The following is a 27,974-nucleotide window of genomic DNA, read 5'->3' as shown; positions in this document are numbered from 1 at the left end:
GCTGTTTGAAACTGGTAATGTAATTTTTACAGATTTTTATGAATAAAGTATATTTTGGAAATTAAAAAAAACTGCCAAGCTTGTTTGAAATTTAAACCAGGCAGCTTGACTCTGCCCTGAGGAATGAACCAGTGCATGGCTGTCACCTATTTTCTTCATTTTTAATTCAGCTTTGCATTAAGGTGACTTTTTTTTAAATTGCAGTATTTCCACTTTTCAAGACTTTGTAGAGTGTTTATCTTACATTTTTGTGAGAATAAAAGCTGATAAAAGGCTGTTCTCATTTACAAATATATACACATTAGATTTTACGGTGATATGAAATATTTTGCAGTTTTCATTCACCAATTAGCATGCTAAGTCAGATATGCTACAAAAGTAGATACAGGGTAAAACTGTGCCCTATATACAAGTTTAACATTAGCCTCAGATGAACACTGTACTGCACTTTTGCAAATATTTTGTTTTACTGCACTAGCAATACTGGTGGTGACTTTTGTATTTTGCATATTGGGAACCATTTTTGGGCACCTCGGTCATTTCAACTGGGATTCTTTGCCCAATAGTCTAGTTTCGGAGGATCTTTCAAAGGCTAATTTTGTTTATTTCCACCAGACTGGCAATATTTTTTTTTTAGATCTGTGACTATTCATGCTTCCTCTACATTCCAACATTGTCTAATTCAAAAATTGAATGCCGTATCAATTGACTGTAGTCTTGATTAAATTTCATCTGTTCTTGGTCTGGATTCTCTCAAGTCTCAGAAGTTAGCATTCAAATACTTTGGTTATGTTAAGTTGAAAAATGGGAATCCCATTTGACACATTTTGGTATTTGTTCAGATGTAAATTCCACTGAAATTTTCTTTGCTTGCTAATAGATTTGAGTACCAATGTTTTAAGTATCAACTTTGTTTTTGCTAGCAATTTTGCCCGAGTCAGGAGGGTATGGGTTCAAGTCCTACTTTGGAGACATATTCTGTGCTGATTGTTTTAGATGACTGTTCAGACCGTTAAACTGAACTGAGTGGAAAATACCATATATAAAAGAGATCAATAGTATTCTCTTTATTTTCTTTTGTCCTCCACATCTTAAAATTTACCAAAAGGTGCTGTGGCAATAAAAGCATTCTTTTTCAAGAACCGCTCCCTTTGGTTCCCTTCATTTTTTATTTTTTTTAGTTTGAGATACAGCACTGAAACAGGCCCTTCGCCCCACTGAGTCTGTGCCGACCAACAACCACCCATTTATACTAACCCTACAGTAATCCCATATTCCCTACACTAGGGGCAATTTACAACGGCCAATTTACCTATTACCTGCAAGTTTTTGGATGTGGGAGGAAACCGGAGCACCCGGCGAAAACCCACGCAGACACAGGGAGAACTTGCAAACTCCGCACAGGCAGTACCCAGAATCGAACCCGGGTGCCTGGAGCTGTGAGGCTGCGGTGCTAACCACTGCGCCGCCCATATAGTTTGCATATAGTTTCTTTCATTCTTGCTGAAACAACAGTAATGGAGAAAAATATGGCATTGATATGTATGAGCAGATGACTCATAATTGGTTTACATCTTTGTCCATTAAATACAAAATTAAACTGATAGCAAATGTAATATTGAGGGTGTGTTTTTTTAATAGAATAAAAATGCAAATCGATAGATCACTTTATAATTTAATGGTTTAATATTTTTGTCTCAGCAATATCAGAAGACATCAAGTAGTCTTTAAAATTGTTTTTCCCCTCTTCCTGCATATACTAATCATTCAGGAAGATGGTGAGCAAATGACCCACACCTAGATCATTGGCAAAAAATTTAGAGGGGAGATGAGAAATATTTTGAGTTGTCAGGATTTGGGAAGCTCTGCCTTTGGGAAAACGTAGAAAAGTAGAAGCCATAAATTTTAAAATGGAGTTGGATAGTTACTTGAGACTGCAGAACTTGCAGGTTATGGATGAAAAGCAGTGGGGATGGTGGTGAAAATAGGACTAAGAATGTCTGCTCTTTTAAAAAGCCAGTGTAGATAGACATGGTGAGCTGAATGGTCTCCTGTGGTGTAAGGCTCTATGAAACCAAGGAATACAGGGTCTGTACAATTAGTTAAGTTTGCTAGCATTGTGTATTCTCTGAAGAATAGAAAGGCGTCTTTAAAAGCAGAGCTTTATAGTCATTTACGCAAGTACGCAACTTGAGTAGAGATGTGCTCAAAAGACTTCATTAAAAATCCTATTTTTAACTTTCAAAAACCTATTTCCTGTCAGCTTTTTCCATTATAAATTCCTATATCTAAATTTGTAGTGGAGATTTGCCGAAGTAAACTTGTCATTCTAATTGCATCCTTTCCAGTGGCATTATAGCACCAACACTGACAAAATCGTGCAATTACAGTATGATCAGTTTGTATGGGTAGTTTTCATTATAAGTTCCCACGCCAGCATTTATAATAGAAATATGAAAAGGCCAAAATGTGATCATCTATCTCCGCCCTTAGCCCAACTATAACCCTGAAATGTCACTGGGTAGCTCATGGAATTTAATAAATGTAGCAGGTTTCTGTTAGCTAACTAGCAATTAAAGTCCCAAAGAAACACCCTTGCCTGACGGGGGATCAGTGTTGAAGCAGAACCAATGAATTTCCAGTAAATGCAAACTGTTGAGAAGGCAATAATGGAGGTGACCTGGTCAGTTCTTGGAATGGGTTGCCACACCGTTGAGTAGTTTTTTTTGCATTAGCCTGTGTCTGCATTAGTGAAAGCTCTACTGGAGGTTCACTGTTGCAAATTAGGTTCTTTACATAACAATGGGAATGTTAAAGTTGCAATTTTGAGATGCATTATTATCCTTCACCAGATATTTTAAACAGTTTTATTGGGCACCTTTTTAAGCATTTTCAGGAAGATTTAATGAACAGCAGTCAGATTTATTTGAAACAACTTCACAATTAGAATGTTGTGTCGTACTGATTTATTTTGTAAGTTGCCAAAATAGACTATTTTTTAAAAACAACTGAAATTTCATTCCAGTTAATGCAACAAAAATATTCAGTCATTAACTGAATGAAAATTGATATTAGCCAGTGGTGGTTAAGTTAGTTCGCTTACTGTCATGCAACCCAAGCAGTATTTCTCACTTGCATTTAATGTTAAATTCACTAATTGGTTCTAGTTTGTGGCTCTTAATTTACCCACTTAGTTGCTGATCTTGACTCTGCCATCACGAGGAACTAAGTGGGAATGGCGGGGGGGGGGAGAAAAGAAGAGAATCTGAAAAACGGTCACCTTGGAAGGCATTTTTTCACCTGCTAGTGACGAGCTCCGTTGTTGCACTTTTCCAAGGATAAACAGTACATTGATTTCCCTTTTGGCAAGGATGTTATTCTGGACCAGAGAATTTTCAAACTGGGATTCATGGGATCTGCAGTCATTCAATATATCTTTATCTGCAGCTGAGCTTACTGCACACAGTTGGATAAAGTATTTTGCTTTTTTTTTTCAAGCTGTGTTTAACTTGCATGCTATTTTCCGCGTTATTGATTAGCTTTCTGCAATACTAACACCGTGCCTTTGTTTTTGCAGAACGAATTGACCCAACTACTTCAGCCACTCACCAATAAAATTCTGCAGATCCAAGATTTCAAAGAGAAAAACCGTGCAAGCAAACAGTTTAATCATCTATCTGCAATTAGTGAGAGCATTCCTGGTCTGGGATGGTTGGCAGTTGTAAGTATTCTACTTGTTCAACTAAGCAAGCAGTCCTGCCCAGTAATGTTAATAGGAGGACACTGACCTGATTTGGTATGGCTTATGTTCGTTATTTCTGATATGCTTTTGATAAGGGACTTATTTTTCAAAATGTGGATTTTTTTGATGCCTACTTAACGTGGAGATTTACTTAAACTTTCTCTTCAAAGTGAACAAAAATAAGTAAATTTATATTCACAACTTATTCGGTATTGGAGTTGCAAATTGACTGGATTAGGGTGGCTCTCATAGAATCACTTGTTAGTTGGGCAAAATGAAGGAGAGAAACAGCAGTGAGCAAAATGAAAGCAAACTGCAACTGTTGGCACAGTCCTCACCAATTATAGTGGGCATGTTGGTGTTGACATGATTTACCGGCTATACACAGTAGGCATTAAAACCATAATAGATTTTAGCAGTAAAACAGCATGTCTTAATTGAACATGACCAACTGATGTGATCCACACCAAAACCTCATCTGGCTATCGACATTTTTCTACATGTAATGCAAACATTTCTCATGCATATTTTTTTTTAAAAACAGGCTTGATGCAAAATGCCTGATGTCCACATTTTGCAGTTGCCTTTTGTAATTATTAGTTGCATCTGTATCAATACTAAGAATCTCCTCACGAAATTGATTGCACTCTAAGGTGCAAACAGCTGATTGAAGCTGCTTGATAACCTGACTTTGCCTGAAATCAGCAGAACCTTTTTTTATATAGAGAAAAACAAGGGATTAGTGAGGTGTGCAAAACTTTTTGAACTGCCTGAAATCGTCCAACTGGCTTTGTATGTTATAAACGGTGTCTTTTTAATTGAGTCCTACATAAACGAAAAATGGTTAGCACTTGTTGTCCATGATGTGGTGGGAACCGTAAATGTGAATGCTTTTCTTTTTGGAATTGTGAAGTTGGCTTCTGCTGTTTAAGTATATAACAGGTTGTAAAACTGGCATTCTTTCAGTAAAGAACAGCACCACTTGACATGGAAACTAATGATGCGTTTCCTTTCTAGGTTCCAAAACCTGGTCCTTACGTTAAGGAGATGACTGATGCTGCTATATTTTACACCAATAGGATTCTGAAGGAGTACAAAGACACGTATGACTGCCACTTACTATCATTCCCTTTGGATTCCTTTTGCATTTACAAAGTTTTATTAGCTATGAAAATAGTTTATTAGGTTAATTTTTTTGTACATAATTTTCCACAAATTACCATAATGGCAACTCCTGTATAATTTTCGCACATACCCTGTCTGATTTCAACCAAATTCCTCATCTAAGCTTTACATCGTTTTCACAAATCAACATGATTATCAATGCAACAACAAAACAAAATTTTAAATTCTTTAAAGTATTTTGAATGTATTGTGATATTTTCAAAGTTGATGCTTTCTGTATCCACATTCATCACTTTGGATAACCCTGTAATGATTGGATAATTCCCAGGTCATAAAAACATCTTTTCTTCTCTCCATTTCTGTCCACCAATTACCTCAACCTTGTTGGTAACCAGTGCAGCTCTGAGCTGGGCATAAGCAAGCATATGGTGATCCAGAAATGAATCTTTCAGTTTGAAAACCTTTCAGCATCTGTAATGCCAGATAGTAAAATAGATTGCCATGTATCATGTAATGTTTCAGTCGTCACCTTTAAAGATCTTGAAATCAAAATGGCAGCAGAATTTTGTTTTTCTTTTTGCAGTTAACTTTTTGATGAATATTTAATTGATTTGTAGACAAAAGTATACTGTTTCAGTAAATTCCTGCATATATTTGAAAATAGATTGTGTCCATGGTACTCCATGTTGCTCATATTTGATTCATCAATACAAACCAAATTAAATTTCCCACATTGTTACCAAAACTGTTCCTATGTTTCCAATCTGATCCTGCTCTGCAGACGGTCTCCACACTTGGTTCTGAAAATGACAGTTTTGAAATCAGCATGGAGGTGAGGCAACAAGGGGAAGGGTAGAAAGAGGGAGTTTGGGTGAACCATCTCCAACTGTCTTGAAAAATGATGCACAATTGCATTTTGCACTAAGCTACAATGGAAAGACTGGGCCTATCGACACAGCAGTAGGTGCTAAATCACCCAGTCCTTTTACATTTTTATTTCTTTGAGAATTTTAACTCCTAGGTTCTGATTGCCATTTTTTCTCAACCACAGCCACTGTAGCAGCAATTCCAGGGCAAGTCACTATTGGTCTGGGCACAGCACTAGATGCAGCATGATAATGATGGAAAGATCAGCTTGCTCTCACTCCAGTCCTTGGTGCCCCTCTCATAGACCACAAATTTGATCCCAGCTCAAATCTCTTGCTTTCCTCTAATCTCCCTGATATAATAGGTGAGATGTACTGACGATGAGGTATAGAGTGAGACGCAAAGAAGAGAGAAAATGGAAGGAAGGAGAAGCTTGTAGAAAGGGCTGATATTTTAACTCGAGTGACCTTTTTTTCAATTACAGTGATAAAAGGCATGTGGAGTGGGTTAAGGCCTATATAAGCTTCTGGACTGCACTTCAAGCATACATCAAAGCAAACCACACCACTGGGCTTTCATGGAGCAAGACTGTAAGTAGTGCCTTTTTTTGTATGGAACCATTTGGTGCTGATCTCCTCTGGCTCACTAGATTATTGTGCTGTCTGCTGTCATTGAACCACACAGACCTGGTTTGCATTGAGTTCACTGACCTCAGCCAGTGTAAGTAAAGGGGATACTACAGTTCATCTCAGTGCCTTGCTTTGCAAGGGTCAAACAATGGATGCAGTAGTTGCAAGCCAATGATCCCTGTTTGAAATTTCTCGTGTGTGGGGGCATCCGGTGAGATGATATGGACCAACTATCACCATCGGCTTCTCCTGCTTATTATTACCCCTGGTTGCCACAGTCAAATAGCCTGCAAACATTTGCAGTCTAGGACTACGCATGAAGACAACAACTTGGAACTCCCCCTCCCAGGCCAACGGTGCTGAGGCATTGATTGCATCCCAGTCGCTCCCTACCTTAAGGTAGGATAACAGTACAGATTGGGAACCAAACCCGTGATGTAGTGGCTTGTGTTTTAATGATGGATTTATTCCTAAGGACATTGTGGAGCGTAAGACTTTTTTCAAAGTAAAAGACGACTCTGAATTTTCAAGTTATTCAAAAATGACTGGGGAAATGGGAGCGTGTGAATCAGATAAACTGACCATCCTTGAGGGGCCCATTCTTTATTTACAGAAATGGCAGCATGGAAATTGGTCAACTGTAGTACACGCTCTTCATCTGGAAATGAGTACTTAAGTGTCTAATGCTTTGAATAAAACTTATGTGGGCTTTTAGACATTCTCACTAAAAGCCGATAGTTTCTTCAAGAAATCTCCAATACAAAATTGATTTTGCACGTTATTTCTAATCAAATTGTAAAATGCATGAAATAAGTTAAATGCTACATTAGTTTCAGGATTAAAAGACTATACTTCTGGGCAGTTCTGAATAACAACTTGCGCTTATGCAGTGCTCCTTATGCATTAAGTTTCCAAACTACTTTACAGGAAAGTGATGAAGTAGGATAGAGCATAGAGATGCGTGCTTAAAGCATGATCATAGAGATTTTTAAGTTACTTTTTGAAAGCAAGGATGAAAGTGGCAAGGAGGTGGGACCTAGTAGAGAATTTGAGAACAGGAATGTAGTAGCTCAAACAACTACCCAAGGTTGTGTGAGAGGGCAAAGGGCCAATATCTGAAATGGAGCTTGTCTGGTTTATGGCAGTTTGCATGGTTTTCATTATGTATGCATTGAATGTTATCACTTAATAGATGACTTCAGTTGCACAAAATAATATGCCCATCTAAGAAAATGGTCAATGCTGAAGAATGCACACTTCGTAGCAACTGGCTTTGGCAGATATAAATGGAACAGCAATGTTCAGTTGCACTCTGTACCAAATAATTGGGTTAATTATTACTGGGCTAATCTCAAAACAGTTTCTTTAAATCATGAGTCTGTGCAGATGATGGTGTTGAGACAATGTTGACCATTTTTCAGTAATTTTCATGGTATGGCCCCTGGGATTTGAACTGTTGGAATAAGGTTGTGATGCAAAATGCTCATCCTCTTGCCCTTTTTCTCCACACCAGTATTTTAAGGTGATTCCTAATTCAGAAATAGCATGAATCAGATGTAATGGTCTCATTTTATAGATAGTATACATTAATGCAGCCTTAAGATTTTTTTTCTCTAATTAAGGAGTTTTGATTTATTGCTTCCTTTTATCCATGTGCTGCTCTGGCGCTAGTTGATAGCAAAATGTGATTTTGTTTTCCCCGTCCCCTCCCTTTCCGAGCCCTTATTGGAAGTGTCTGATACTGGTAAGGCATTTGAACAGATTTTTTATATTTAGGACTAATGCCTTTATTCTGGTAATTCTGTGCAGAGAAAAGAACAGCAGCTTATTGCCTCTGCATGGCACAAACACTTTAAAGCTGCTTATGTAGGTGAAGACAGCAGTTCATTTGTATACAGCAAGGTCCCACAACTAAATAGGATAAATTTAGGATACAAATCTTTGGGACTGAATTCACCACACTTCAGGAAGGATGTGAGGGTCCTTGAGAGGGTGCAGAGGAGATTTACCAGAATGGTTCCAGGGATGGAGGATTTAGTTACAAGGTTAGGTTGGAAAGGCTGCGTTTGTTCTCAGAACAAAGGAGATTGAGAGGTGATTTAATAGAAGTGTACAAGATTATGGCAAGTTTAGATAAGTTAGACCAGGGAAATCTGTTTTCATTAACAAATGGTACAAGGAAGAGGGAACGCATTGAAAGTTTTGGGCAAAAGATGCAGGGGGAATATGAGGAAGCATGTTTTTACGCAACGGGTGGTAATGACCTGGAACTCGCTGTCCAAAATGGTGGTGAAAGCAAAGATGATCAATGACTACAAGAGGAAGTTGGATGGCCAGCATAGAGAAATAAACTTGCATGGCTACGGGGATTGGGACTGACTGCATAGCTCTGTGGAGTTGGCATGGACTCGAGGGGCCAAATGGCTGCATCCTGTGCAGTGAATGTCTCATAACAGGTCAATTGGGGTACTTTTGAATTGTTTCAGCAAAAAGCCTGGTACTGACATAATGAGCCACTTCTGAGCTCTAAACAGCTGTGGTGTGGTTCCTTGGAGAGGGAATTATTCATTGTAGAGCTAAAGGTGGTTCAGTTTTGCTCATTGTATCACTACGTTATCGCTGGAAATAATGTTTCCAATCAGGAATGGTTTCCATTACCATTGTTAATGGAATGTTACACAACTGGTTATTTCTAGAAGGGCTGGAACAGGGACTTGCACTACAGTTGCACTGCTTGATGTTTCTGCTGTGTTGTGCAAAAGATTCTTTCAGCTAATATCAACCCATACCTATTGCAATAGCCCTGTTCACTGCACTGGTTTATTAGAAATTTGACACAATCAAAATGTGCACTAGATATGAGGCTTTAAATTGAGAAACTAGAAAAATTGGAGCTCTTCCCATTAGAACAGGAAATCTTAGGAGATCAGGATAGGTAGTTATGAAGCACTTTGTTGTAGTAAATAGGAAAACAACTAATTCCATTCATGAGTGAGTTGGTAATTAGAGAGCATGAATTGAAGATGAATGAAGGGAGAGATTTTTTTTGTTTCTGCAGTGTTATTAGAACATGGAAGATACCACCAAAAATGGTGCAAGTAGAGGATGTAATAGGTTGTAAAGTCAGCATGGGTTTACGAAAGGGAAATCATGCTTCACAAATCTGCTGGAGTTTGTTGAGGATGTAACTAGTGGAATAGATGAGGGAGAACCAGTGGATGTGATGTATTTGGATTTTCAGAAAGCTTTTGATAAAGTCCCACAAGAGATTAGTGTGCAAAATTAAAGCACATGGGATTGGGGGTAATATACTGGCATGGATTGAGAATTGGTTGACATACAGGAAACAGTGTAGGAATGAACGGGTCTTTTGCCGGGTGACAGGCAGTGACTAGTGGGTACCGCAGTGATCAGTGCTTGGGCCCCAGCTAGTCACAATATATATTAATGACTTGGGTGAGGGAACTAAATGTAACATTTCCAAGTTTGGAGACAACACAAAGCTGGGGAGGGGGTGCGGGGAGGGGGAAGTGAGCTTGAGGAGGATGCAAAGAGGCTCCAATGTGATTTGGACAAGTTGGATGAGTGGGCAAATGCAGTATAACATGGATAAATGTGAGGTTATCCACTTTAGTTGTAAAAACAGAAAGGCAGCTTATTATCTCAACGGTGATAGATTGGGAAAGGGGGAGGTGCAACGAGACCTGGGTGTCCTTGTACACCAGTCACTGAAACCCTGCATTCAGGTGCAGTAAGCAATTAGGAAGGCGAATGGTATGTTGGCCTACATTGTAAGAGGATTTAAGTACAGGAGCAAGGATGTCTTACTGCAGTTAGACAGGACCTTGGTGAGACCACATCTGGAGTATTGTGTGCAGTTTTGGTCTTCCTTATCAGAGAAAGGACATTCTTGCCATGGAGAGAATGCAAAGAAGATTTACTAGGCTGATTCCTGGGATGGCAGGATTGATGTATGAGGAGAGATTGGGTCGACTACCCCTAAATTCACGAGAGTTTAGAAGAATGAGGGGATCTCGTAGAAACCTATAAAATTCTAACAGGACTAGTCAAGTTAGATGCAGGGAGGATGTTCCCAATGGCTGGGGAGTCCAGAACCAGGGGTCACAGTCTCGGGATACGGGGTATGCCATTTGGAACCGAGATGGGAAATTTTTCACTCAGATGGTGGTGAACCTGTGGAATTCTCTACCGCAGAAGGCAGTGGAGGCCAAATCATTAAATAAATTCAAGAGGAGATAGATATATTAATGCCAAAGGGATCAAAGGATATGGGGGAAAAAGTGGGAACCTGGTACTGAATTAGGCAATCAGCCATTATCCTTTGTGAATGGTGGAGCAAGCCCAAAGGGCCGAATGGCCAGCTCCTATTTTCTGTGTTTCTATATTTTAAAACATATGAATGAAACAAAAATTTAAAGATAGGGCAGTTAGTGGATAGCTCTCAGAAAGGACATGAATCATAAATGCGATTGCCGCAATTGCCACCTCCTATATATAAATTTCAATGTTTTTGAATTCTCATTGTTTCCACACAACCTTGTAACATAGGGGTAGCTCCTAGCAAGGATTCATTTTGAGCCCCTTTTGTACTGCATCTACTACAGTTCAAGCAAAATGTTTTGCTATAGGGGGTGACCTGTAACCAATACTTGCTGTCATCTGTTTTCTGGTTTCTTGTAAGTCTTGTAACTTTATTGAAAGAAAAACATAGGTTGGCTGTTTGAAAATTTGAAGAAAATATCAGGATTATTTTAATCTGTTTTATTTTGGCAGCAGTCAACTTCTTCCCCCACCTCCCCACCCCAGCTTCCAGTCCATGTGACTAAATTGTGAAATTTGAGGGGTGAGGGAGCAGCTACATACTTGGCTGGAGCCAATATGTAATTACTGGATCTTGGCACATATATACTGCAAATGTCTGCAGTTTGTGAATTTGAGAGGTCTATGAAAATAATGAGCAGATTTTTAATTACATTGAGTTTTTATCTTTTGACCTTTATGGAAGGATCTTTTGCTCACCTTTTGAGTGCAGTGAATTGCTAAAATTGATGTATCCTTGTACCTGGTGGTGGTAAACTTTTCCATACCTCGTATTAGGAGTCTTCATCGGGATGTCCTTAATCTATGGTTTTGAAAAGTGATTTTTTTTCCCCCATTTTCTTTCAAGGGCCCTAAAGCAACAGCATCTTCTGGTTCTGTACTACCTTCATCAGGCGGAACTCCCCCTCCTCCTCCTCCTCCTGGACCACTGCCACCTCCAGTGGCTTCTTCCACAGGGGACACGACTAGTTCACGAGCAGCTCTATTTGGCGATCTTAACAAGGGAGCAGCAATTACAAGTAGTAAGTAATACACTGCATGTTGAGGTTTTTTTTTGGTGCCTAATCTGAAATCACCACCCTGGTGTAAATGGACCACAAAATCTATAATTATTTCTGATCTCTAACAGTTGGACCAATAGCAGGATAGTCTGTTCAAATGTAATGCTACCTTGCGTGCCATCTGTGGCTCAGTTGGTAGCACTCCTGAGTTCAGGGTTCCAGTCCCATTCCAGAGCTTGAGCACAAAAATAAAAGCTGACGCTCCAGTGCCGTACTGAGGGAGAGCTGCACTGCTAGAGGTGCCATCTTTCGGGTGAGACGTTAAGAGGTCCCATCTGCCTGTTCGGGTGGATGTAAAAGATCACATGGTGCTATTTCTAAGAAGAGCAGGGGAGTTAGCCCTGGTGTACTGGCCTATATTTATCCCTCAATCAACATCACAAAATCAGATTATCTGATCATTATCACATTGCTGTTTGTGGGAGCTTGCTATGCACAAAATTGGCTGCCGCATTTCCTACATTAACACAGTGACTACACTTCAAAAGTGCTTCATTGTCTGTAAAGTGCTTTGAGATGTCCGGTTGTGAAAAGTGCTATATAAATGTAAGTCTTTTACAGGGCTTTCCTGCCCTTTTTAGTTTTTTACAGGGCTTTCCTGCCCTTTTTAGTTTTTTACAGGGCTTTCCTGCCCTTTTTGTTTTTTACAGGGCGGAGAGGAATAGTAATTTGGATTTATTTGGAACAAGGTTTATTGGTGAGTTCCTGCATTTGGAGACTTTGGTCTCCTTAGCCAAGGAAGGATATACTTGCCATAGAGGGAGTGCAGCGAAGGTTCACCAAACTAATTCCTGGGATGGTGGGATTGTCCTATGAGGAGAAATTGAGGTGACTGGGCCTATATTCTCTAGAGTTTAGAAGAATGAGGGGTGATCTCATTGACGCATACACTATTCTTGCAGGGCTCAACAGGGTAGATACAGGCAGGGGTGTGTCTAGAAACAGGGGATACTGTCAATAAGAGGTAGGCCATTTAGGACAGATGAGGAGGAATTTCTTCAGAGGGTGGTGAATCTTTGTAATTTTCAACCCCCGAGGGCAATGGTGTCTCAGTCATTGAGTATGTTCAAGATAGAGATAGATAGGTTTCTAGATATTGAAGATATCAAGGAATATGGGGATAGTGCAGGAAAATGGCATTGAGTTAGATGATCAGCCATGAGGTAGATGATCAGCCATGATCTAGTTGAATGGTGGAGCAGGCTCAAGGGGCCGAATGGCCTACTGCTCCTATTTCCTATGTACTTTAAATATAAAAAGATGCGGTATCCATTAGCTGTGAGAAGGGAAATGGATACTGGTAGCTCTGCATCAAGTAAGCATCCATTTGAATAATGTATGAAAGTTGAAATGCTTTTATTATCCTTCTCCACTTCCCACCCCACCCACCTGTAAAACACAAATTGAAAGATTGTGGGGCTAGGTTGAAAAATCTCAATTTTTAATAAAATTAACTGATAATTAAGCACTTTGTTTTATCACCAAAATACATTTTCTTCAGTGCAAGTTTTAAAATCTATTTGGATAAGTGCCCTGAAGGTTTGGTAGTATACTTACGCTGCTGCTGTTGTCTCGCACTGGAAGGAAGCTTCCAGGTTTGATGGTCTGTTGCAGCAGGGTAAGGATGAATACATTTGGCCACACCCTCCAATCTAAAAATGGGGAAGAAACCTATATTCATGCTTCTGATTACTATCTAATAACCCCTGCTTGAAATGTGTATGAGAACAGGATTGGCCTTAGCTGTGATCATGGTTCAGTGGCTTGCTGACACACTTTCAAGGCTTATACTTAAAAAGTGGATTGCTACTGCTCCTACCTAATGATCAATGACATAAGGTGCAACATTCAGGAGAGAAGCAGTAAGGTGGAACATTCTGTTTGACAATGCAAATTTAAAAATGCTCGCAGAGTTATCTTTGCATGAGGTTCCTCTTAGAAATTGTCATTCACTTGAAAACTGAAATGGGGGATGGATGAGTTAACATACTTTCACTTAGACCTCTGTTGGAACTGAGTGCAGACCAATGGGGGGAAAAGACTGCAGCAGGGATTCATAAAGCTTGTACAAAGATGCTGCACATACAACTAATACAGGAGATGTGAATTGCACACTGGCGCAGTAAAGCAGGGTGTCCACATTGAAGCCTATTGACCATGTGTACCTCCCCTGAGCCCTGTAAGTCTGGCCCTTGAAGCCTAGCTAACTCATCCTATTTGTGTTTTTATATTGGTTTATTGAATTTCCTGTAGCCAGGAGATTTGAAGAAAGGTGTTTTTAGTGCTAGTGCCTCATCAGTAGTTAAATCCTAAACTAAGATACTTAGTATCTCCAACTTGAGATCTGTGCAAATGGCAAAGGTGGATTTAAATTTTGGGTCATGAGGTTCAATGGGTGTGCACAAACATGGCCTACAAAGACAAAGTTTGAATGTTTCTGTAGTAGACGGTACTTTACACAATGGTTTAAGATGCATAGGGCTGGAGATGAGCGAAGAGGTCAAGAAAAATATATCTTGGATTAAGCGGTAAGCATCTGTTCATTTAATTCAGGACTGAAGCACGTGCCGGACAGCCATAAAACTCACAAGAACCCAGTGTTAAGAAACACAAGTGTACCTGCCAGTTCTGGTCCAAAGCCATTCAAAGCAGCTACTCCATCACCAAAGCCAACTGCCAAGAAAGATCCACCCATGCTAGAATTGGAAGGAAAGAAATGGAGAGTGGTGAGTTTTTTTTATTCATTCATGCGATATGGGCATTGCTGGCCAGCATTTATTGCCCATACCTAATTGCCCTTGAGAAGGTGGTGGTGAGCTGCCTTCTTGAACTGCTACAGTCCATGTGGGGTAGGTATACCCACAGTGCTGTTTTAGAAGGGAGTTCCAGGATTTTGACCCAGTGACAGTGAAGGAACAGTGATATAGTTCCAAGTCAGGATGGTGTGTGACTTGGAGGGGAACTTGCAGGTGGTGGTGTTCCCATGCATTTGCTGCCTTGTCTTTCTAGTTGCTAGAGGTCGCAGGTTTGGAAGGTGCTGTCTCAGGAGCCTTGGTGCGTTGCTGCAGTGGATCTTGTAGATGGTGCACACTGCTGCCATTGTGCATCAGTGGTGGAGGGAGTGAATGTTTGTAGATGGGGTGCCAATCAAGCGGGCTGCTTTGTCACAATCTCAGAATAATACAGTGCAGAAGAGGCCCTTTGGCCCATCGAGTCTGCACCGATGCATTAAAGACACCTGACCTGTCTACCTAATCCCATTTGCCAGCACTTGGCCCATAGCCTTGAACGTTATGACGTGCCAAGTGCTCATCCAGGTACTTTTTAAAGGATGTGAGGCAACCCACCTCTACCACCCTCTCAGGCAGGGCATTCCAGACCGTCACCACCCTCTGAGTAAAAAAGTTCTTCCTCAAATCCCCCTTAACCCTCCCGCCCCTCACCTTAAACTTGTGACCCCTCGTAACTGACCCTTCAACTAAGGGGAACAGCTGCTCCCTATCCACCCTGTCCATGCCCCTCATAAGCTTGGACACCTCGATCAGGTCACCCCTCAGTCTTCTCTGCTCCAGCAAAAACAACCCAAGCCTATCCAACCTCTCTTGTCCTGGATGGTATTGAGCTTCTTGAATGTTGTTGGAGCTGCACCCATCCAGGCAAGTGGAGAGAATTCCATCACACTCCTGACTTGTACCTTGTAGATGGTGAACAGGCTTTGGGGAGTCAGGAGGTGAGTTACTCGCCGCAGGATTCCTAGCCTCTGACCTGCTCTTGTAGCCACGGTATTTATATGGCTACTCCAGTTCAGTTTCTGGTCAATGGTAGCCCCTAGGATGTTAGTTGGGGATTCAGCGATGATAATGCCATTGAATGTCAAGGGGCGATGGTTCGATTCTCTCTTGTTGGAGATGGTCATTGCCTGGCACTTGTGTGGCGCAAATGTTGCTTGCCACTTATCAGTCCAAGTCTTGCTGCATTTCTACATGGACTGCTTCAGTATCTGAGGAGTCACGAATGGTGTTGAACATTGTGCAATCATCAGCGTACATCCCCACTTCTGACCTTATGATTGAAGGAAGGTAATTGAAGCAGCTGAAGATGGTTGGGCCTACGACACTACACTGAGGAACTCCTGCAGTGATATCCTGGAGCTCAGATGATCGACCTCCAACAACCGCAATCATCTTGCTTTGCGCTAGGTATGACTCCAATGAGCGGTGGGTTTTCCCCCTGATTCCCATTGACCTCAGTTTTGCTTGGGCTCCTTGATGCCATACTCATTCAAATGCTGCCTTGATGTCAAGGGCAGTCACTCTCCCCTTACCTCTCGAGTTCAGCTCTTTTGTCCATGTTTGAACCAAGGCTGTAATGAGGTCAGGAGCTGAGTGGCCCTGGCGGAACCCAAACTGAGCGTCACTGAGCAGGTTATTGCTAAGCAAGTGCTGCTTGATGGCACTGTTGATGACACCTTCCATCACTTTACTAATGATTGAGAGTAGGCTGATGGGGCGGTAATTGGCTGGGTTGGACTTGTCCTACTTCTTGTGTACAGGACATACCTGGGCAATTTTCCACATTGCAGGTTAGATGCCAGTGTTGTAGCTGTCCTGGAACAGCTTGGCTAGGGGTGCGGCAAGTTCTGGAGCACAGGTCTTTCAGTACTATTGCCGGAATATTGTTCGGGCCCATAGCTTTTGCAGTATCCAGTGCCTTCAGTCGTTTCTTGATATCACGCGGAGTGAATCGAATTGGCTGAAGTCTGGCATCTGTGATGCTGGGGACTTCAGGAGGAGGCCGAGATGGATCATCAACTCGGCACTTCTGGCTGAAGATTGATTCAAATGCTTCAGCCTTATCTTTCACACTGATGTGCTCGGCTCCCCCATCATTGAGGATGGGGATATTTGTGGAGCCACCTCCTCCAGTTAGTTGTTTAATTGTCCACCACCATTCATGGCTGGACGTGGCAGGACTGCAGAGCTTAGATCTGATATGTTAGTTATGGGATCGCTTAGCTGTCTCTATCGCATGCTGCTTATGCAGTTTGGCACGCAGATAGTCCTGTGTTGTAGCTTCACCGGGTTGACACCTTATTTTGAGGTATGCCTGGTGCTGCTCCTGGCATGCCCTCCTGCACTCTTCATTGAACAGGGTTGGTCTCCTGGCTTGATGGTAATGGTAGAGTGGGGGATATGCCAGGCCATGGGGTTACAGATTGTGGTTAAGTACAATTCTGCTGCTGCTGATGGCCCACAGTGCCTCGCGGATGCCCAGTTTTGCATTGCTAGATCTGTTCGTAATCTATCCCATTTAGCACGGTGGTAGTGCCACACAACATGAAGGAGGGAATCCTCAATGTGAAGGCGGGACTTCGTCTCCACAACGACTGTGTGGTGGTTACTCCTACCAATATTGTCATGGACAGATGCATCTGCGGCAGGCAGATTGGTGAGGACAAGGTCAAGTATGTTTTCCCCTCTTGGTTCCCTCACCACCTGCTGCATACCCAGTCTAGCAGCTATGTCCTTTAGGACTTGACCAGCTCGGTCAGTAGTGGTGCTACCGAGCCACTCTTGGTGATGGACATTGAAGTCCCCCACCCAGAGTACATTCTGTGCCCTTGCCACCCTCAGTGCTTCCTCCAAGTGCTGTTCAACATGGAGTACTGATTCATCAGCTGAGGGAGGGCGGTAGGTGGTAATCAGGAGGTTTCCTTGTCCATGTTTGACCTGATGCCATGAGACGTCGTGGGGTACAGAGTCGATGTTGAAGACACCCAGGGCAACTTCCTCCCTACTGTATACCACTGTGCCGCCAGCTCTGCTGGGTCTGTCTTGCCGGTGGGACAGGACATACCCGGGGATGGTGATAGCAGTATCTGGGACATTGTCTGTCAGGTATGATTCCATGAATATGACTGTGTCAGGCTGTTGCTTGACTAGTCAGTGGGACAGCTCTCCCAACTTTGGCACAAGCCCCCAGATGTTAGTAAGGAGGACTTTGCAGGTTCGACAGGGCTGGGTTTGCCATTTGCGGTGCCTAGGTCAATGCTGGTGGTCCATCCGGTTTCATTCCTTTTTATTGACTTCGTGGCTTGCTAGGCTATTTCAGAGGGCATGTAAGAGTCAACCACATTGCTGTGGATCTGGAGTCACGTGTAGGCCAGACCAGGTAAGGACAGCAGATTTCCTTCCCTAAAGGACATTAGTGAACCAGACGGGTTTTTACAACAATCAACAATGGTTTCATGGCCATCTTTAGACTAGCTTTAAATTCCAGATTTATTAATTGAATTCAAATTCCACCTTCTGCTCTGGTGGGATTTGAACCCATGTCCCCTGAGCAATACCCTGGGTCTCTGGGTTACTAGTCCAGTGACACTGCCACTACACCACAGCCTCCCCAGTCTTTAGTTAGACTGAATAACCATTTCTTGGATTATAGGTTGTGTGATTTCAGAGATTGGAAAAACACTCCAGATCTCATGGGTACACACATCACCAAATGTGCCATTATACCATGTTTACAAGAGAGTCCTTAGATCAATTCCTGGTATTTGTTTAGATAGCTAATTTCAGCTGGAACCGCAATTCGAGCTCCATGAGGGAAAATTAGTTAATATTGTGTCTCAATAACTGTTCATGTGACCCTAGTGTAATGTGTATATTTGTGGATGTCTGATAGAAACAGATGAAGAGTTTGGGAGTGTTTCTCAGGGCTAGAGAAGCTTACATAGATATGGAGGGGCAAGATCTTGGAGGGATGTCAAAAACCAGGATGAGAATATCAAACTTGAGGTATTGGGGCGGGGGAGATGATCTGGAATGCGATGATCACATGAGGTTGATGGGCAAACAGGACTTAGTGCAGGGTAGACTATTCAGTAGAGTTTTGCAGAAACTGACATTTATGGAGGATGGGAGGCTATTGAGATTATTGGAGCATTCAACAATGGCATAAAGGAGGCTGCAGTAGGGGCCATGTGTAAATTAAAAAATAAAAAAACTTGAAAACCAGCTAAGGTTTAATTTCTGATGTTTACTATGTTCGCTTATCTGAGCTAGGGCAACACTGGGGCCACTAGGTTCAACTGGAAAAATTAACCAGGACCTTGTGCCTGATCTTTGAGACCAAGCAGCTGTAAGTTTGTATCTATGGAAGACTGTTGACTATATGATCCAAATCAACTGTGGTGCCCTCATGGTAAAATAACCTATTGATAATCACTGTCCAGATTTGTACTTGAATAATGGCCACTTTGATGAATTACTAAAAGATACCAGTCAGGAGCTATCAGGAATGGAGTGGTGGGGGGGAGGGAAAGGGAAAAGTTGGGGAAAAAAAAATTCCACAGCACTTGTGGATATTTTAGGTCGGATTGGGGGGTTGTGGGGGGAGGAGGAGTTGGGATCTTCTGGTAATCTGGAGCTCCGCATCTTGCAAATGTGTCCTTTTTGACAGTTTTTCACATCAACTCGTGACCTTTTTTTTTCTTCAGAAGTACCTTAATTGAATACTGGGAGGTTGACCAGCAATTTAACTAGGATTCGTGCATGGGCTAATCAATGAGAGTAAACAAGCCATCCTTCAATATATGGGATTTTCAAATTACTCCCACACCACCTTTTAGTTACATGAAAGCTTTACTTTAGTAATCAAGACTGCTAATGAAAAATGTCTGATTGTTTTCTGTTTGTAGGAAAACCAAGAGAATGCCAGTAACCTGGTGATTCAGGACACAGAGTTGAAGCATGTCGCTTATGTGTACAAGTGTGCACACAGTACCCTTACCATCAAAGGCAAGGTCAACTCAATCACTCTTGGTAAGCAGAAATGAGTGGAAATTAGCTCTTTAAGATGCTTTTTAAAAGCATAAAATTAATGTTTTTCCCAATATTAGGACTGCTTCAGCTCAATAGTCAGAAAAATCCTGGTGTCTTGGTCTACTTTTCTTCTTTCAGGCAAGCAAATTAATAGACCCTAAGTCTGTTTTATTTGTAACTTGTGTCTCAAATTCACTTGCTATTGATATATCTCTGGTGAAATCTGGATAGACTTCTGGTAGCTTTTTGGAAAAAAGACTTTAAAATCATTTATTTTCTCCTTCTGAGTTTTCCCTCACTGTCTTTGGAAGGAAAATTCAGCTCCCTGGGCATATCATTCATCACTAGGAGGTGCAAAGCTACATACTAAGGTGACTTCTCCCTCAATTCCCCCTCATTGTATAAAAACACTTGGTCTTAATTGTGATTTCTGAGAAAAACATTGCATCCAAAAATACAAACTGGTTATTTACAAAGTTGTAACAATTTTGGAGTAAATCTCTCAATTTGCCTCATTTAGTCCACGGTTTTTAATTTTCAAATTTAATCTGATCAATTGAAAAGCTTGTGTATAATTTCTTTACATAAAACCACGCTAATTATCAGTCTCTGTCACTCAACTATGTATTGAAGTTTATTTTTGCACCTAACCTGAACTCTAATTTGGAGTATAATAACAACATTCATAGCAGCCACCTTGGTGATGAAAGGGCCCCCCCTTATACCTCAGTACATTTGTCCAACGAGTAACTGAGCCATGTAGGTGAGGAAGTTTCAAAGTTCAGTCCTTGCCATCTGGTGAATTAGCTGACCTTAGCCAACGCACCTCTTGGGGTGCAACAGTTGACCTCAATATGCAGGGCTTTATTAATGGAATCAATTATATCATCAATGTTTATAGAAAAATGAGAGGTCCTTTTGTAACTGGTATCTATCTATTCCTGACCAGATTGTGTATTCCTGACACAGATCTTGTTGCTTTTTGTTTTACAGATAACTGTAAGAAACTGGGTCTAGTTTTTGAAGATGTTGTTGGAATTGTGGAGATCATTAATTGCAAGGATGTGAAAATTCAGGTAATTGAAGCAGGAGAGGGGAAAAATAACTCTCAGCAATCTGATCTGAAAGCAATAACAGCTTTCAACACAAGAAATGAACATTGCAGGAAACATCAACAATTTTTCAACAATAGGCAACTTAATTTGTCCTGTAACATCTGCAAACCTGTAGGCCAAAGAGTTAAAAAGACTGGCATTTATATAGCACTAGTCACGCCCTCAGGATTTCCCCAAAGCACTTGACAACCAGTGAAGTACTTTTTTTTTGAAGTTTAGTCAGTGTAATAATGTAGGCAACGTGGCAGACAATTTGTTCCCAGCAAGAGCTCCCACAAAGAGCAATATGATGTTAATTGAGGACTAAATATTGGCCAGGATACTGGGGATGACTCGCCTCCTTTTCTTGGGAATAGTGCCGTGTGATCTTTTGCATCCACCTGAGAGGGCAGATGGGGCCTCTGTTTAAGATCTAGTCTGAAAGATCTAGTCCAACAGAACAGCACTCCTTCACTACTGCACTGGAGTGTTAGCCTGAATTTTTGTGCTCAAGTCTCTGGAGTGGGACTTGACCCCACAACCTTCTGACTCAGGTGTGAGTAATGCCAACTGAACCACAGCTGAACCTGATAAGAAAATATACTTTAGGTTGTATTGATTTCAAATTTATTACAAGCAAGCTGCAATATATATTGAAATCTGTGATTGTTACCATAATTTTACTCTTCTGTTATGAATAGAAAATCTTTTAAAGATCATTAAGCTAGTTGTAATTGTTAATGTAAAAATTTGAGGCTTTTCAGGTTTTTGTTTAAAAATTGGAAAAATCAAACCCTCAAACTGCTAAATTGAATCAGTTTTATTTTGAACATTATTAAAACTCAAAGGAAGCAAGGCATCTTTTATTGGGGGCATGCTGGGAGAAATGGTAACTTTTTCGCAGTTCACAGACACCAGTTTTATGGGGCTGACCATCAGATTCACACTTAACCCATTGATTTTATTAAAAGTTAAATTGAAGACTCTGTTTATTGTTGTATGAGATTAAAATTTCTTGCAATTACACAAAGGGGATTAGCCACAATCATGGGAAACAGTTGCAATCATGCTTTTTAGCAAACCGTGCCTTTTCTGACCTGCATCAGTCTTCAACATTAGTTTTTAAGGGGACTGTTGCTGGCAACTGTCAGTGCAGTACTGTCGTGTTCATACCTAAGAATGGAAGACTGTCACATCCAGAGACGTGTGTACATTACATCTGCGACATCAACACCATAATACAGCACATACTTGTACGCTGACATCACTGATCCAATGCACAAGCACTCTGGATCTGATATTTGGTAAGAAACCAATGTGAAAATTTGGATGGGGTTTTCTCCCTCAAATTATTTTTACTAATTCACTGCTCCAAGAATCGAACAATTTATTACCAAAAAATGATCCAAACTGATATTAATGGCCACTACTGCTTTTTTTTGGCAGTCTTATGATCTCTAATCATCAAAATGAGAAAAAGGTCCATTTCAATTAAATTAGGTTAATGAATAATTATACTGTGCCATGTTTCCTTAGTTAATTTCCAAACTGTTATCACTAAATTTTCAGCATACATTGCTGAAATTGAACCTGGTTTGGTTTTTTTAGTTTCTTTTAACATTTCCAGTAGGTGGCCACCCTTCCGAATTGTTCCTCATTCAGATGATTGCCGGTTGTGCAAAGTCCGTATCCAAAATTGTTTTTTTTTTTGTTTCCCCCCCACAGGTTATGGGTAAAGTGCCAACTATATCCATCAATAAGACTGATGGCTGCCATATCTATCTTAGTAAGGAGTCCCTCAGTTGTGAGATTATCAGTGCCAAGTCCTCCGAGATGAATGTCTCTGTTCCTGTCAAGGATGATTTTGTAAGTACATTTCTCTCTGTTTAAAAAAAAACTTACAAACCTGTAGGGAGGCAGAAGCATGTCCAGTGAGTCATTACGTATACAACAGTAATCTGTTTACTTGCCCTCACATTTTCTTTCTTTCTATTCCTGTCCCCTGTACTCCAGACTTAATTTAGAAATCGCCAGTGTAGAAAAGATATTACCTTTGGAGATTGCGCAGATTCCTACTATGGAGGATGGGGCTACAGATCAAATTGCAATCCATATTCTTAATTTGCTTATACCTCCATTTGCTGATTCAAACCGGTCTTGGCATTATGATTGGACTAGTCCATGAAAGGCCAGAGCCTTTTCCAAATCTCCAGGTCCTCAAAATTCAAACAGGACAAACCAGCCAAGGTTGTCGGGACTTGAACCAGATTGCCTGCCATCAGGAGGTCACATATGGCCCACAGACTGAAGTTTGGTATAGAACATCATACATAAACAGCATAATTGACTGAATTGAAGCATGGTTGGAGGTTACTGCTACTTGCCTCCTAACTGATACTCAGCCCATATTTTACACTTGGGTAGAAATGTTGAATGATTGCATGTCTTAACATAAGAAATAGGAGCTGGAGCAGGCTGTTGTGGCCCTTCAAGTCTGCTCTGCCATTCAATAAGATCATGGCTGATCTACTTCATTATCTACTAAGACCTCATGTCCTTATTAAAATTGAGTGTTTCTTAATTGAGGTCAGAAACTCCAAAGGGCTGCTTCTGCATGTGTACTTATCCATAGTGAAGAACAACAATCTATAATATCCAAGGGGAGGACAAATTCCTGGATCATACGTAGCCTGCTTTCCAATCCCCAGGTAAAGAGTCGACCTTTAAAAAGGGACACGGGCTGATCCGTTAACGACAGGCTATTGAGTCTGTTGTGAGTAAAGTATTGAGAGGTATCTTGAAAAGATAGAATGATCAAACACAGATATCTATGGTATAAGTGGGCAACAGCATGAATTTATTGCAGGGAGATTTACTTAAAAGCAAAATACCTGAGTTTTTCAAGGAAATGCCAGACCATGCTGACAGAAATTTTGTGCCTGTGTTTTTAAAGCTTCAAGCTTTTTGGTAAGGTGTCATGTAAGCGATTATTCCAGAAGGTAGGAAACTGCAATATGAGGCAAACTTTTGAGGTGAATTAAAAATATTCAAGACCAGGAAGAGTAAGGTAGTTACAGTTACAGAGATACGGCACTGAAACAGGCCCTTCGGCCCACCGAGTCTGTGCCAACCATCAACCACCCATTGATACTAATCCTACACTAATTCCATATTCCTACCACATCCCCACCTGTCCCTATATTTCCCTACCACCTACCTATACTAGAGGCAATTTATAATGGCCAATTAACCTATCAACCTGCAAGTCTTTGGCTGTTGTGAATGGATCCTGTGTCTACAGAGCAGGCGGACATTGCTGTTGACAATGTATATAAATGATTTTGGAGCTGAGGGCAAAATAATGTGGAGAAGGCAAACCAAATATAAGGGCATCTGGACAGGTTGGGGAGTGCCAAATTCCAATGAATGTGGATAAATGCAAAGCAGTGAGACTGGGAAATACAGTGGGTATATTAACAGAATGGTTTTAGGCTACAGGATGAATTGCAGGGGAGGATTCAGGGGTTATTGACAGGTAGCTCACAGAAAGCAGTGGCAGCTCAAAAGAAAACTTAACTGCATTAAGGTGTACAGCCTAAGGAATAAAACACAATTCCCAGAAAGTAATAACCAGTATAAGGCACTGGTATAGCTCCCTTTGAGAGTGAGAAAAAAGGTGCACATACTGATTCTTATGGAATATGAACTGAGAAGTGGTTGAATGCTGTGTAGAAAAGAAGTTCTTGGGAGATTTTCAAGTATTTAAGTACCTAAGGGAAATGGATGAGTTGAACCTGGGTATTGTGTTTGAGGTTTTTATAAGCTCCAAACCCAGAACACAAGCTGAAATGTAAAAGGCTCGGTGAAGTTGTGGTCCAGACTTCCCAGGGAAGCAGATGGCGTGGAAAGATTTAGGGTGCATCAAATACAGATTTGAGTGGGTAATTAATGGGTATTGTAATTTTGGGCTGGCCAGATGGACTAAAATTCTGTTTGTTTTTTGCTTTGTTACTGCAACAGGATGTGGCATAATACAGTGTGGTTAAACTCCATCCATGGTAATCTATTTCCCAACTGTGAAACATGTTGGACCAATGTTCCCTCTAAGCTGCACGGTTGTGCAGGCTGAGCATGAGTCAGCACCTTTAAGTTACGGTCGCATAAAAAAAATTAAAGACCTATGCACTTCAATGAATAAATAAATAGGCTGTGCACAAGAAAAAAACATTGAGGGAATGTTGCTTTAGACTGCTGCACTAACAGCAGGTGAAATTTGTTTTACACACATGCTGAAAGTGAGCCTAAATGTCAGTGAGCATGACTGGCTTTTCATCGCTCCTACATTACCTGTGTTCTGAGCCAAATGAAATGCTGTGCTGCTGTCAATGTTTATAAAGTAGAAACTGTTCTTCAGCATGATTCTTTTTTAAACTACATGCATTTTTATGAACAATATTTTTAAGCAATTGTTCACTTGTTTTGGTTTTCTTCAGGTTGAGAACCCCATCCCTGAACAATACAAGACTGTGTGGAATGGGAATAAACTGGAGACTACAGTAACAGAAATATCCTGTTAAGTGTACGGATCCTGGGGACATTTATCTACAGGCATGGTCTTAATGTCGTCGCTAATAATGAGCCTGATTAATCTGTAGAAGCAACAAGCTAACTTTCTGCACATTCTACTCTTAAACCTGTCCTATCACTCCTCACAAGAGGTAATTAATCTGCTACAGCATATACCTCAAAAGTACTGGGATTACTCTTTCTAGTACAAAATGGCCTAAAGTAGCTGCATTAGAGCATGATGGCTGGTCTAAGATTCTAGTAGTATAACACATGTTCATGAATCCATGGGAGTAGAACAGTGTTAAGAGATGGAAACAATTGGAGAGAACTCCTATGAGCGAGTATATTACACCAAAATGCAATTTTGCTGAAGATTAACATTGCTTCGCTCTTTTATGGGTCAGTGAGGAGACACTTTTTTTTCTCACCTTGCATAAAGAAATTACTTCTAAACTTTACAGTGCATGGATACCAATCTAAAAGATCTGCCATCAAGACATAGAGTTCTGATATGCAATTACAATGCTATCTTTTTAGTTTCTTTATTTTGCTTCTTGCTTTGATCAATTAGGCTTTGAGGACTGCTCTGTGGAAGAGCTGTGCTTTTAGTTTTAAATTATGGGTAAAACAGCTATTCATTGCACTGCTTGGAGAAACTGTGTAGCCTTTAATAGATAAATCAATGTGCACAATTGTAACACATCCATGGTAAAAACTTCATTGACAAGCCAGACCAAAAATTGGGGGTAAAAGGATGAGATGCTAAAATTCTTTTTGATGGGAGTTAGCTGTCGAATCTTGTGGTTTTGGTTTTGAAAGTATGAAAACTGATTTATAAATATCAGTCTAATTTCCTACAGAGCTGAGATTTGGGCAGTGATAGGTTACTGTGGACTAACATTTTTACAGCATTCCATACCTTCCAAACTCAAATGAGCATTTCTATTGAAAAAGGATCCTCTAACATTTTGTTTCTCAATCATGTACTTTACCAATGGGGCATCATGAGTTCTATTTCTACAGTTTGCTTGCCTGAATTTTATTTATAGCATAATATTTGGGCTGAAGTTGGGACCCTACTGTGGTTTATCCTCTGTTGTGGCTAAAATAATTATAATTAAAAATTTGGAACTTGGCTCCATCTTGTCTCAGTCTTCCTGAATTGCATACAGTATCTTCAGGATATTGCTGATGCAATGCATTCCCTGAGTTCTGGTGCCAAAGTTCAATCTAGAAATCATTCCAGAGGCCCAAAGGGTTAAATTACTTTTGATTCCTCTCTGTAATGTGTTAATTTACTCCAGTGTTTCATTAGATGGATTAAAAAGGCTATTTTGTATCTGGATATTAACATTTCAGCACTGGTTGCACTATGTATGAGTCAATTTTCTCTTTCAGAATCGTGTTTCAATTGAAAACTAGTTCCATTCACAGTGAAAGGATTGTTACTTCACACATTTTTAGGGCTTCTGTTCATTTATATTTGCATTAGTTTTAGGACATGCTTAATTTCAATTTTTATTAAAAATGTCTATTGTACTGTACTAACAGGACAGTAGTTGGGGTCTAAAATGGAGTATATTATGATTTCTGAATTCTGTTGTGATTACAGTGTATTTACATGTCCAAGTTCTGTTGGGATATTTTGGGAGATGCTTGCAGTCTTTGTAAGTTTGCTAATTTACAGTGGTGGGAATTTCCCAGATGCAATCAATATACTGAGTATATATGGCTACAATTGGATAACATGGTTGTTCCAGCAAATTATAAATTGAAGATTGAAACAGTTAAAGAGGTTAATGTATTTGCCTTGAACTTGAGTACTCATTTATATGAAATGTACAATGCATTTTTACATTTTAAAATGTAATTGGTCAGTGAGCAGTTCTTGTGCTTTTAACAAGTTACTGCCCTCGATCATACAGGATATCAATTGTGCAACTACAGATTGATGTGAACATCAATCTTTTGATGTCACAATTTAGTTACTGTATTGTATGTTCTCAACCTGATTAATCTTGATCTGCATAATTTCAGTAATATACAAGAGGGATTAAACTCAGTCTTGCTACTTCTGGTTACTATGCTATCTTATGTATGTCAGGAATTAAACTGAAAAATAAAATTTGCCAACTTGCTTATTAAAGTGTCTATGATTGCCATTTCTTTGTTTTTTTCTGTTCGGGGGATATGGCGCTGGCTTGGCCAGCATTTATTGCTCATCCCTGATTGCCTTGAGAAGCTGATGGTATGGTGGATTTAGTTATCACTCTGGATTTCTCTGGGTCTCTGAGGTACAGGAAAGATCATCTGGGGGGGTTTCTTTTTAGCGGGCTACAAAACTGACTGCTTTTCAACACTGTCCACACCTAACTGAACCAAAACAATATCTCAAATGAAACCACCTCCTGATCAAGCGTGACATGTCACTTCTCTGCAAACATCTCACTGAAGCTGTCATGGTTTCGGTTTGAGTTTAAGGCATATGCTATCCAGTAAAGTTGTTTTCAAACAAGACCTCTGTTTTAGTGAACTTTCAACAAAAAAAAAAGGCCATCTTTGAAATCTTCAGTCTTCCAAAATGAATCCTCAAAACATAGAAGCACTTTCATAGCATCTCCTGCCTAGTCCTTCTAGGTGGTGGAGGTCACAAGTTTAGGATGTGCTGCTAAAGGAGCCTTGGTGAGTTGCTGCAGTGCATCGTGTAGATGGTGTCCACTATT

The 27,974-nt window shown here is 40.5% G+C and overlaps 1 protein-coding gene across 2 annotated transcripts in view; it reads left to right on the top strand.

Moving 5' to 3' along the window:
* cap1 (CAP, adenylate cyclase-associated protein 1 (yeast)) overlaps positions 1-27,397 on the top strand; it is a 51,551-nt gene extending 24,154 nt beyond the window's left edge. For both annotated transcript variants that reach the window (XM_068011283.1, XM_068011284.1), the window contains exons 5-13: positions 3,578-3,721; positions 4,760-4,845; positions 6,219-6,324; positions 11,552-11,726; positions 14,319-14,491; positions 19,465-19,588; positions 20,582-20,664; positions 22,408-22,548; positions 25,176-27,397. In XM_068011283.1, the coding sequence (XP_067867384.1) occupies positions 3,578-3,721; positions 4,760-4,845; positions 6,219-6,324; positions 11,552-11,726; positions 14,319-14,491; positions 19,465-19,588; positions 20,582-20,664; positions 22,408-22,548; positions 25,176-25,259 (1,116 nt within the window). In that variant the 3' untranslated portion in view covers positions 25,260-27,397. The remainder of the gene's footprint in view (positions 1-3,577; positions 3,722-4,759; positions 4,846-6,218; positions 6,325-11,551; positions 11,727-14,318; positions 14,492-19,464; positions 19,589-20,581; positions 20,665-22,407; positions 22,549-25,175) is intronic.
* The last annotated feature ends 577 nt before the right edge of the window (positions 27,398-27,974 follow it).

This window comes from Heterodontus francisci, chromosome 31, assembly GCF_036365525.1.
Source record: "Heterodontus francisci isolate sHetFra1 chromosome 31, sHetFra1.hap1, whole genome shotgun sequence".
Classification (NCBI taxonomy): Eukaryota; Metazoa; Chordata; class Chondrichthyes; order Heterodontiformes; family Heterodontidae; genus Heterodontus; species Heterodontus francisci.
The sequence above is the reverse complement of the archived record's forward strand: the minus strand, read 5'-3'. Positions and strand labels throughout refer to the sequence as shown.